The sequence below is a fragment of the Podarcis pityusensis genome (assembly GCF_964106645.2).
Source record: "Podarcis pityusensis genome assembly, chromosome: 8".
In the NCBI taxonomy this organism is placed as follows: Eukaryota; Metazoa; Chordata; class Lepidosauria; order Squamata; family Lacertidae; genus Podarcis; species Podarcis pityusensis.
In genome coordinates this window covers 78,319,571-78,332,263 of record NC_138033.1, presented here as the reverse complement: position 1 = coordinate 78,332,263, position 12,693 = coordinate 78,319,571, and the positions used below count along the sequence as shown (strand labels likewise).

Sequence of the window (12,693 nt, the reverse complement as noted above, 5' to 3'; positions counted from 1 at the left end):
CTCCCAGGTCACGGATTCTGCCGGTCATTTCAGCCAGTTCCATGTAGTCTATCAGTTGTATCTGCCATTCTTCCAGTGTGGGTAGATCTTGAGTTTTCCAATGTTTTGCGAGAAGTATCCTTGCTGCTGTTGTTGCATACATAAAAAATGTCTGGTCCTTCTTTGCCACCCCTTGGCCGACAATACCCAAAAGGAAGGCCTCTGGTTTCTTAGTGAAGGTATATTTAAATACCTTTTTCAGTTCATTATAAATCATTTCCCAGAACGCCTTCACTTTAGGGCAAGTCCACCAGAGGTGGAAGAACGTTCCCTCACACTCTTTGCATTTCCAACACTTATTATCAGACAGGTGGTAAATTTTGGCAAGTTTGACTGGGGTCATATACCATCTATATATCATTTTCATTACATTTTCTTTCAGAGCGTTACATGCAGTAAATTTCAATCCATTGTTCCACAACCTCTCCCAGTCCTCAAACATGATATTATGCCCAATGTCCTGTGCCCACCTTATCATAGCCGATTTAACCGTTTCATCTTGTGTATTCCATTTCAACAGCAAGTTATACATCCTTGAAAGTACCTTAATCTTTGGTTCTAACAATTCTGTTTCTAATTTCGATTTCTCCACCTGGAACCCTAGTTTTTTATCATTTTTAAAAACTTCTTTAATCTGAGCGTAATGTAACCAATCTCGCACTTTGTCTTTCATTTTCTCCAAACTCTGCAATTTCCAATTGTCTCCATCCTTTTCTAGTATTTCCCAATATTTTGGCCATTTAGCCTCCATATTGGGTCTTTTTCGGGCCTTGGCTTCCAAAGGTGAAAGCCACCTTGGTGTCTTATTTTCCAGCAAGTCTTTATATTTTATCCAGACATTAAACAATGATTTTCTGACAATATGGTTCTTAAAGGCCTTATTTGCTTTAACCTTGTCATACCATAAATATGCATGCCATCCAAAGAATCTTTTGGAATTTATGTACCGGTATATCATAAGCTCAGAACTTTGTCAAGAAAAATGAGGAGGTAGCTTATTGCCTCCTTTATAAATAGTGATGCTCACTTCCATTAGCAGCCTTTAGGTTAGCTAGTGGTAATAAATTGACATTCCATCAAAATGGGCAGGGAGGGCACATGGTAGTTCTCATTCTTTGCATGACTTGACTTGGCCCTCTCCTTCTGTGCAGCTTGAGCTTGCCACGGCCAAGAGTGACATGAATCGCCACCTCCATGAGTACATGGAAATGTGCAGCATGAAACGGGGCCTGGATGTGCAAATGGAGACTTGCCGGCGGCTCATTAAAGGCTCTGCTGAAAGGTAACACAGAATCCACACCTGATAACTTTTATTTGCCCAAGTGGGATGGTGATGGAGAGCTTTCGTTCAGAGGTATTGGGAGGGACTCAATAATCTGAAGACTAGCTGTTCTGAGGTGTCTGGTTTCGCTGAAAGTACCAAACACAGCAGGCCCCAAGATGTAACTGTTTACCTTGAAAATCCAGTTTAACAGCAATACTGTTTAAGTACGACAGATACTTCATGGCACCCAGTGGTCCAGAGCACTAGGGTGCTGTCTGCTCCATTTGTCATCTCACTTTTTGCAATGTCTGCGAAGGGTTTTACATGTTGCTATAAAACTGTTGATGCCTGAAATGCAGCAAACATACTGCCCTTTGCATTCTGGGGAGCCAGTACTTCCCTACTTTACATCCATGTAAGTTGAACATGCTTTTGCCGCTGTTTAACATGGAAAGACGGCTTATTAAGAGAATGGACCTAACCACACTCTTCCTCTCTCTCCCCTTTTCTTTGTCAGCAGAAATTCCCCGTCTCCCAGTTCGGTAGCCAGCAGCGACTCAGGAAACACGGATGAAATTCAGGATGAGTTTGACAGAGAAGCAGACGTTGAGCCCATGGTCAGCTGATAAATAACCAGAACGTTCTGGCGCAAGGAGAGAAGAAAAAGAAAACCCAGAAAAAGAAGAGATTTCACAAATGCAGAGAGATCAGAGACTTCAAAGCCCCTAGCCTTGGGGGTGCCAAGGACTTGATCTAGTATTTTTTCCCACCCCATCCAAGGATTTGGTGCTGTAAAAAACATTTATACTGTTCTACAAATGACAGATGTGGAGTTCTGTAAGAAAAAGTATGTGAATATGGTATTTTAATTGTGCCTTTGCCCCAAGCTGAGCCACTTTGAGCTCCACTGGAATATCATAGTGCTTTTTATATAAAAATGATGATTCTAAATAAGCTTCTGGTAGCAGAAGAATGAATTGGTATGGAAGTTTAGCACTGAACTGAAGTGCTAGGCAAATTGGCAGAGCAGGCCCTGTGGCAACTAAGTAGCAAATATCACACCATTGAGCAGCAATGAGGACAAGTGTCTTGCGTGGATTGAAAGTGTCCTCCCCTCCCAATCATAGCCCTTTAATGACACCTGCTCTTGGCTCATGCAGTTAGAAGGGATGTGAATTGTGGCTTGAGAGAATCCTTTCAGAGACCTGCACAACACCTTTTCTGCTGAGGTCCAGAACTCTATTAGAAGCTTGGTGGCAAGGCAAGAATAGCAAAAGTCTGATGGGGTGGGAATAACACTGTTTTTTAATTACTATGCAAAAACAAGCAAGCAAAGCGTTCGCCTTATTTGTATGGAATGTTAGGTCACTGCTGGGCTTCTCTGTCTCCTGTTGGAAAGGAAGCTGAGCATTCACTTTGCACACCTTTACTTGTTTGTGGAGCTTGTTTTGGCCAAGGGAGCTTCCTACTGCTGCATCTGCTCCCAGTGATCCTTTGGTTCCAAACTTTCTTCCTTCCCTCCCTCTTTTCTTCACCCTCCCCCTTCATTTGTACTTTAGCCATCAAATGATTTCCTCTCAAAAAGTTACTGTTGAGGAAGGACTGCATTTTTGTGCTGCTTTCGGAAGCTTGGAGCGTGATAGCTTTCCACACCATCCTCAGAATCAGTGTTAACTAAATTATAGGGTGAGTGGCATTACCTTTCCCAAGACCCCTCAGCAAGGAACACAGCTTTAGATGTCTTGAAGCATGTCAGGTCCTGCACCTGTACAGTGGTACCTCGGGTTAAGTACTTAATTCGTTCCAGAGGTCCGTTCTTAACCTGAAACTGTTCTTAACCTGAAGCACCACTTCAGCTAATGGGGCCTCCTGCTGCCGCCGTGCCGCCGCAGCACGATTTCTGTTCTCATCCTGAAGCAAAGTTCTTAACCCGAGGTACTATTTCTGGGTTAGCGGAGTCTGTAACCTGAAGCATATGTATCCTGAGGTACCACTGTATTTCAGGTACACTGAAAATAAGTATTACAAGATGTGGTGTTTTTTTTTTTAAGAAAAATCAAGAGTACAGTATTGTATTGTCTGGCACTAAGGTATAACTGTCACATGCTTTGCTTTTCTGAAAAGCAAGTGAGACTAGCCCCCACTCCATCCTTTGGTGGCTTAAACACAAACATCTGATGTTTATTTGCCAGATAGTCAGCTGGGGTCGGTGCCATGAATTAGCATCTTCTTGGTCCAGATCACTTGCTGTTATCCAGAACAAAAGAGTAGCTCTTTGCCAACATGGTATCATTTTATGCTGCCCAGATTTGGAGGCACAATCACCCTTCTGGCAAAGCTGCTGTGGGTGGGTGGGTGTCAGATAGTTATCTCTCCTGCAAAACGCTTCTTAATGACACGAAATGCCTAGAAGAAGAAACCTCTCCCCTCATGCCTACAGCTCAACCCCTAGTAAAAGCTGTTGTGTGGCTGATGGGCTCCTTCCCCCTCTGTCTCCGGAGTGCTTTCTTGTCCAATTGGCTGCTGCTTTGGGTTGCTGAAGGTGATGGCTGGTGCCTAGGCAGATGAACACGTCTGTCATGTGAGAGAGACACTCCTGGGTGGGGAAGTATTTGGCTTCAGAAGGGGAGCTTTACTATATTCCCATCCATGCAAAAAAAGGGGGGGAGTGGGAGATGCAATATAAAAAGGGACACTTTGTGTTCGTCCTGATTTGCTGCTTGAAACTCAAGTTTGCTGCTTCTGGTTAGTAGCTTTATGCCCCATTGCTTAGCGGCCCTTAAAAAGCTTGTTTTTGCAACTTTTGGTCAAGCGCTTCATCGCTTTCTCTCTCTGCTTTGGAAAAGGAATCTCATTCCTAAGCCCTTATTCTTTTCACCCCATTTCTATCCAAAGCTGTACCCTTTTCTGACTGTGAGTTTTGCAGCTTTTTGGGGGGGGGGGTGGAGGGGAGACCAGCAGCCCTGTCCTTTCCAAAGGGTTGGGCCTTGGCACTTTCATAAATAGCATCTCAGGGTCCTGAAGCCAGCACTGAATGTTGGCTCTTTCGCTCTGCAGTTTCTCCAGACACTGGGAGACCCGTCTACCCAATCTGGCAGCTCCTGAGTGCAGGTTGTATGTGTACCTGCTAAACTTCAGTTGCCCAGAAATTGTAGGATTTACTATTTCTGAAACTAAGAATTTGAGCGGTTTTTACTTAAGGCCATCCAACTTCATTGCTGCTAATCTTCTTTGGGGGGAGGGGTGTGTTTTAAACTTTAAGAGCATGTGTCAATGTGTTTGCTTTTAATGGCTGGCATGCTCAAGGTAGAGTGTAGTGGGTAGGCATGGGCAGGGGGAACTGGTTCTTGTATGGTTGTATAAGTGGGTAGGGGGATGAGGTTTCACTGGTCAACATGGAGGGCATCAACAAAATGGTTCATTTTGTAATGACTAGGTGGGTACTCAAGTAAGCAATTATTATTATTTGTATGTGTTAGAGGTAGGTGGGGATTACCTGTGTAAGAATAACGATAGAACAGAATAGTAGTGGTTAAGGTGGTGGTTGGTATCTTTTTTATCATATGCAACCTGAATTTAAGAATTTCTCTTCACATTTTGAATATGAGGTTTTATTATATCTGAGGGAGCATCAGGGTGAGTTCGCGAATGGATCAGTCCCTTAACAGTACAGTTTCCTTCATATTGCATTTCTTTCAGCCAGTGCTGCTGGCTTTAGTAGACAGTGGCACCTCTAGATTTGCATTTAGTCTTGTCCGTCCGTAGCAACCAGATTTAAAGCTTGTCAGGAAAAAAAATGTGAAAATGCTGGACGTGAATTGTAATGACTTCGCCCCCCCCCCCTTCTGTAAAGCTGTAAATACTTTATTTTCTATTCTTGAGGCAGTGTCATATTGACACTTTTTAAAAAATTAATTACAATTGGGTGGGAGTGGGGGTGGGAATCTTATTTTCTTGTGGGTTTTTAAGGGATTTTTTAAGCCGGCTAATTTCCTTTACTTGTTAGTGAGAGGATGAAGATCTGTCAAGATTCCTAAGCAAACTAGGTTTGTAAAAAGAAAAGAAAATGTGAATTCAATAGACGGGCCTTGTGCCTGCTTTATGGATGCATGTTGTTGTTGTTTTAGAAAAAATGTCCAAAGAACAATAATGTTGAATTATTCCCAGTGTTTTATTACTACATCTTGGCTCAGGCAGTGAACAAGTATGCAAAGCTGCTTTGAAGATGAATGCCAAGGACAAAAAGGAAAACCACCCCCTAATGAAATTCAATTAGCTTAAATGTGTACTCTTCAAAGGGGATGCTGTATTTTTAAAGGTGTTAAGTTCAGACATCATAACTGTTGTTTGGCAGCATTTGGGGGAAGCCATGTAACAAACTGCAATAGCTGAAAAACATGCTCACCATCCTTCAGTCAGGACTCTCCAAGGTTTTTGCCTCTCACTAGAGGGAAAACAGAGAGCAAACTTCCTGTCCTGTCAGTCGCTCCACATGCATTATTCAAGAAACAAACCCTTCTAGATTTCCCCATGTGGGAACTGAAATAGAGGTAAGGATGTGGCATTATTATTATTATTATTATTATTATTCAATCTGAATTATTTGTGTGTGTACACAAATGTACACAAACACACACATACACACAAAGAAATGGGTGAAAATCAGTTTTCTGCATAACATGAAGTAACACTCAAATCTCAAGAGGGTTTATCTAATGCTAGTGCTGCATGAAGATAATGGACATGAACTGTTGATTTCAGTGGGTCTACTGAGAGCCAGCGTGGTGTAGTGGTTAAGAGCGGTAGTCTTGTAATCTGGGGAACCGGGTTCGCGTCTCCGCTCCTCCACATGCAGCTGCTGGGTGACCTTGGGCCAGTCACACTTCTTTGAAGTCTCTCAGCCCCACTCACCTCACAGAGTATTTGTTGTGGGGGAGGAAGGGAAAGGAGAATGTTAGCCGCTTTGAGACTCCTTAAAGGGAGTGAAAGGCGGGATATCAAATCCAAACTCTTCTTCTTCTTCTTCTTCTTCTTCTACTCTGAGTAAAACTGATTTGGCTCCAACCCAAAGGATTCCTGTACTCAGCACCATTCCTGGCTAGCTCACATACTCAAAATGTATCAGAAGGGGAAGGATGGTTGGAGCAAATTTGAATCTGAATGATGGGAACCTGGGGGCTGGGGGGGGCGCTTTATCCTCTCACCACTTCATTTTTGAGTTGGCCAAGGTCGATGGTGCTCACAAAAAGGATTCAGAGTTTTAGGAAGCTTGTACCTGACTTAGCACTTTGCTACCTATTGCAGCTTGGCTTGGTGGTCAAAAACAGCAAAGTTCAATTTCCCAAATTTTCACAGTAGCAAAAATATAACTAGCTGATTTGTCCAGCCAGTACTCTGCATGGAAGATTAATAATAGCAAAGATGTTGTCTGCCTTTGTTTCCAACAATATCTGCAGCAACAAGCAGATAGTTTCTGGAAGGTGCTTCCACCTGCAAAAATGATTGTATGGATTTCCCTCCAGAGCGCTAGGCATGCTCCTGGTGTATGCAGGAGTCTCTCTGCCTTGTATTGGCTCCTCCATCCCTTCAAACACATTGAGCATAAATTGTTGAGAGAGCCATTCTAGCCTTTGCAACATTCATGTCATGTGTCGGTGCCAGAGTTTCCACAACAGATCACTTGATTGTTGTGTCTCTCTCAGAAGCAGACTAGAAGAGGATGCAGGTTTCAAAACACAGTCATGCTGCTGCAGACTGTTTGCCTGCCTCTATAAAACTTGCTGCTCCAGATGGTCAATAGCACAAACTCAACTTTTCCCTCCTGGTAGGTTTTCAGACCAGTTTTCCAGATAATTCATAGATAATTCAAGCTTCTGTCTGCCAAGCTCTGTGCGTTCATCCTTTGCTGACTCTGACTCTTTGTGAGAGATGTAGAAAAGGAAGGGCCTTGATCCATCTTGGCAGGAGAGCCAAGGCAAGACCACTTTTTAAGCAGCCTGCTTTAAAGATGGCGATTCTCAGCATTTGTGTCTGGTTTGGAGATTTCGGCCATCCTTTGTTATATAGCCTCTCCTGTTCTGAAGAAGTGGAGACACAAAAGTTTGGGTTGGTGTTTTTGCTATTTTCAAAGAGCTTATTAGCATTTCACACCCTTCATAGCTCCAACAGGCTTGTAGGTAACCTGTCATGTGTATAATTAGTTGCAGATAAAAAGCTGTACCAAAGCAGAGGCCTTATTTTTTTCCACCTTAGGCCCCTAAATGACTGACATAGGGGATGTGTTGTGAGAAGGCAGGCGGACTACTAAAAACTTCTGTAAGCTGGTAACTTTTTTGTGAATGTATCTTGCAGAGCTGCTTTTAGAAATCCACAAACTGCACTTTATTAGGCAAAGTAAGTTCTAAAATGGAGGCCCTGTTGATCTTGGCAGGTGGTGTCATAGGAATTGCATGGTGCAAAATAGCTGCTCGGCTGGCTGTCTTGCAGAAACTTAGGTACAAGGGCTTGGGTATTGTCTGTTTGCTGTTGGTTTGCTTGTTGGTTTTTTGTTTGCAACTGATGGCTGATGTTCCTCCAGCAAAGGGACCACAAGGCCCCTCTGTCCCCTTGCAAATTCTGAATTTGCACTGTTGCCTAAAAAATAATAATGCAGCAGAGAAGTTTGTGAGTAGTAATGTGGGCATACATTGTTTTATGACTTCCGCTATAAGGAATGTATAAGCTATAAGAAATTTATAACGTCCTCCAAATGCTGGTATCCTGTGGTTTTTTATTTTATTTTTTTAAGGCGGCTCAATTTTGGGGCCAAAAAGGGTAATCTGGATTAACCCCGCTGCCGCCGCCTTTCTCTTTATGACTGAAGTTGCTGAAGTATTTCCTTTCCAACTGCAAAAAACCCTGACTACTTAACGAGTGTGGGATGGGGAAAGAAACTGTTTACTGTGTTGTTGTACATATTGTGCTTTATATTCTGTATATTAGCATTTTAAGGGAGTGGGGATAACCAGATGTAATGTATTTGTGCTCTAATTGGGAGAAAGGTCCAAGGGTTAACCATTTCTTAAGCTTACTCCAGAAGCACATGCCTCCCACCCCCCATCAAAGTGGGATTTCCCTGTTCCTCATCTGTAGCACAGCCTCACATGAGCCCGTGTTTTATTGATGGTTCAGAAACTTTCATTTTGGATAGGGCACCCAAAAATTGTGTGAGCATCCTGGCACTTCCATGCTCCAAGCGGATTGTTGCCATGCATTCATGAGTGCCAAAAAGCTCCCACCTTACACATCCAATCTGATGTCCCAAAGCACTGTGGGGACTTTTCCTCTTTTGGAAAAGGAAGCACACCCACGAATCCCGTCCATCTCTGCTTGAACTGCCCTGTGCTGCTGGTCCTGCTTCTAGGAGAGGAGCTCTGAAACATGGTTCATCCTTCATTTCTCAAGTTCTTTCTAGCAAATGTTTTGGTTTTGAATAATCTCTCTCCTCCCCTTCCCTTCCCTTCCCTTTCTTTCACATACCAAACGGGCTTCTCTGTGAATCAGGGATGTACCTGAAGCTTGTTGGTGGGGAAAACGGGTTCTGGTAATTCTTTGTTTAAAAGGAAAAAAAACCCTTACAATAAACGCCAAACTTCCTGGTTATTGAAAGTTTCGTGTGTGTCTGTCTATTTCTGCGGGGCTGGGCAGCACAGCAATGGTGGGCGGAGCCAGTAGCAGAATGGGTGGGGCAGTGGATGTGACTACCCCCTTTTGTTACATTTCATCCAGGCAGAAATCAGGTTTGCATGTCCCTCTCATACACACACCCTCCTTTTTCCAGGCAAAAGCTCTCAGGTAAAGGTAAAAAGGTAAAGGGACCCCTGACCATTTGGTCCAGTCGTGGCCAACTCTGGGGTTGCGGCACTCATCTCGCTTTATTAGCTGAGGGAGCCGGCGTACAGCTTCCGGGTCATGTGGCCAGCATGACTAAGCCGCTTCTGGCGAACCAGAGCAGCACACGGAAACGCCATTTACCTTCCTGCCGGAGCGGTACCTATTTATCTACTTGCAATTTGACGTGCTTCCGAACTGCTAGGGTGGCAGGAGCAGGGACCGAGCAACGGCAGCTCACCCCGTCGCGGGGATTCGAACCGCCGACCTTCTGATCGGCAAGTCCTAGTCTCTGTGGTTTAACCCATAGCACCACCCGCGTCCAAAAGCTCTCAAGGAAGTGGCTATAGAGCAGGGTTGGAGTTGGGGGATGGTTTGGCTTGAGGCTTGGATCTCATTCAGCTCCTGGACCTGAGGTTCCCCACCCTTAATTTAGTCCAGTGAAGACTGAGCATGCTCAATGGTCATAGAACACTGAGTGCCTGTTTGGGGAGTGAGGAGCAGAAAGTTGGGGAATGGAATGGAGTGTCCTGGAAGACTGTAAGGCTGGCAAGAACCTGGAATGGAGTAGCAAGCCCATGCTGCTGCTACAGAACAAGGCTGTAGTGAATCCTCTGTGTTGCACACCAGGCTCCACCAACCCTGGTGCCTTGTAAGTGTTTTGGACTAAATCTCCCATCAGCCCCAGCCAGTGCTGATGGAATTACAGTTCAGAGCACCTGGCGGACACCAGGTTGGTAGTGACTGATCCGCACCAACTCTTTCCAACTTAAGTGAAGCCTGTGAAGACCTGCCCCTTATGAGCTCAGGATCCTGCAAAAATTCTCCCTCAAGCTTCTTGTAAGGTAAAAAGGTAAAGGACCCCTGGATGGTTAAGTCCAGCCAAAGGAGACTAAGGGGTTGTGGCGCTCATCTCACTTTCAGGCCAAGGGAGCTGGCTTTTGTCCACAGACAGCTTTCCGGGTCACGAAACACCATGATGGAAGCCAGAGCGCACGGAAACGCCATTTACCTTCCCGCTGCAGCGGTACCTATTTATCTACTTGCACTAGTGTGCTTTCAAACTGCTAGATTGGCAGAAGCTGGGACAGAGGAATGGGAGCTCACCCTGTTGCACGGATTTGAACTGCGACCTTCCGATCAGCAAGCCCAAGAGGCCACAGTGCCACCCGCATCAAGCCTCTTGTATTCAGTCCCTCACTGTGGCATCAGGCTTTGTTTTTTCTTTAAGTGAAACTTGCATATAACTTTCTCCTGGTACTTCCAGCAGGCCCATTGATCATGCGGTGTTCTGTTACCCCTGTTTTCTACTTATAGCCTTAGAATGCTAATAATAGCTCACTTCAAGGTAATGCTGATAATGGTCTGTCTGGATAGATCTGTGTGCTGAGAGCACCTTTCCTAGTTGCTCAGCCTCCACTACCTCATTTAAAACAGAATTAGTTTTTTTAAAAAACAACACATTTTTTGAAAATATTATTTCATTTATTACCTGCCCTTTGCCAACAGGTCCCCAGGATAGGCTAGAACAACCTTAAAATTCAGCATTAAAGGTAAAGGGACCCCTGACCGTTAGGTCCAGTCACGGACGACTCTGGGGTTGCGGCGCTCATCTCGCTTTATTGGCCGAGGGAGCCAGTGTACAGCTTCCAGATCATGTGGCCAGCATGACTAAGCCGCTTCTGGTGAACCAAAGCAGCGCACGGAAACGCCGTTTACCTTCCTACCGCAGCGGTACCTATTTATCTACTTGCACTTTGACGTGCTTTCAAACTGCTAGGTCGGCAGGACGAGCAACGGGAGCTCACCCCATCACGGGGATTCGAACCTCCGACCTTCTGATTGGCAAGCCCTAGGCTCTGTGGTTTAGACCACAGCGCCACCCGCGTCCCTAATTCAACATTAACAATGGTTAAAACAAATAACGGGCTGCATTCCGAAAACACATCTCATGTGTCAAAAGGCCAGAGCAAAGAAGTGTGTCTTTAGAAGACAACAAAAGCTGCACAATGAAAATACCTGATGGACCTCTGTGGGGTGGGAGTTCCACAGTTCAGAAGGTGCCACCAAGAATGCCCTCTCCTGGGCTGGCCACCCCCCTGAGCTTCTGAGGGCAGAGGAACTACCAAGAGAGGCCCCTCTGCTGATTTCAGCACCCAGAAGGCTCTGTAGGGAAGGAGGTGGCCTTTTAGGTGTTTGCAGCCTGGGTCTAGGGCTTTAAAGACCCAGAAGGTACTATTGGAGGGTTTGGAATTTTTAACATGCTTTTGTTCTGGGCTCCTCGCCTCACCACTAGCAGCCCTGCTTGTGATTCGCAGCAACTAATATTTCAAGGCCCCTGGCACCGTTCTTAACAGGAGGTAGAACCTGCCCTTGAAGCATAGCTGTCAACCGTCCCTTATTTGGCGGGAAACTCCCTTATCCCAGCGCCGTGTCCCGCTGCTGTCCCTTATTGATGATGTCCCTTAAATTTCCCGGATTTCAAAGGAAGCAGCTTCCCTGCCGGCCAGGGAGGGGGGAGGCTCCAACTGTGTTGCTTGGCTGCTCGGCCCACCCCCCTCCGGCCTCCTCTCACCAGCCTCGGCCTCTGGGAGCCCCTCTGCACCGGGACTGTTGGGAGCCTTGGGCCCTTCCGCCGCCATCCTCCTCACAGCCGCTGAACTGAGCTTCTCTGCCTGGGACCTCCCCTCTGCCTGCCGCTGCCGCCGCTCCCGCTAGACCCTACTGTGGCTGCGCTGCTGAAGGACCCGGATGAGATGGGCAGCCTGGCGCGGCATATGGATTACTGAGGAGCCTTGAGAGGAGAGCGAGGGCAACCATAGAGAAAGCAGTTCAGAGAGAGGAGGATGAGGTGGAGGCGCAGGCGCAGGCAGGTGTTCCAAGGGCTAACCATAGAGGGGGAAAGCGGAGGAAGCGCTGCAAGCGCTTCTCCCATAGATTTGTAGTGGTAGACTAGCATAGATGGTCTGACCTGCGGGTTTACTTCGGGTGCTATTCTCCCCCCTTCCTCCCGCCCAGCCTGATGGAACTGAGAGCTGCAGATGGAGCACGAGAGACAAGATACAGAACTGCAGCAGCATCTTTGTAGCTTGGACTTTGTTTTGCGCAAAAAGTGGTTGCTGCTTGTAGTTATTTAATTGAGGTATTTCATCAGCTGGTGTCTTGAGCAGCAACCTCTGGAAACGAAGGGCTAAAAACCAGTGCTGCTCTCCCAAATTATCTGGTCCCTTTTCACTTTGTATTTCAGCTGGTTGACTAAAATCCCTTATTTTGGCTGCTGATCCCTTGTTTTCAAATCTGTAAGTTGACAGCTATGGCTTGACGACTCAAGAGCTCTTGACCCAACTGCACTGTAGTTGCTGGAGATCACAGGAGGAGAGAGGGCTCTTGTGGTCAGATCCTGCTCTCAGACTTCCCTTTGGGCATCTATCTGGTTGGCCAGAGTGAGAACAGGATGCTGGATTGGATGGACCTTTGGCCTGATCCAGCAGGGCTCTTTTTATGTTCTCCAGCAATACCAG

General features: G+C 45.8%; 1 protein-coding gene across 2 annotated transcripts in view; it reads left to right on the top strand.

The window, feature by feature from the left end:
* LOC308483766 (intermediate filament family orphan 2) overlaps positions 1-8,950 on the top strand; it is a 46,460-nt gene extending 37,510 nt beyond the window's left edge. The window contains exons 8-9 of one of the 2 annotated variants that reach the window (XM_081017972.1): positions 1,191-1,321; positions 1,821-8,950. In XM_081017972.1, the coding sequence (XP_080874098.1) occupies positions 1,191-1,321; positions 1,821-1,929 (240 nt within the window). In that variant the 3' untranslated portion in view covers positions 1,930-8,950. The remainder of the gene's footprint in view (positions 1-1,190; positions 1,322-1,820) is intronic. The other variant, XM_081017973.1, reaches the window with a different exon arrangement.
* Positions 8,951-12,693: the final 3,743 nt, after the last annotated feature.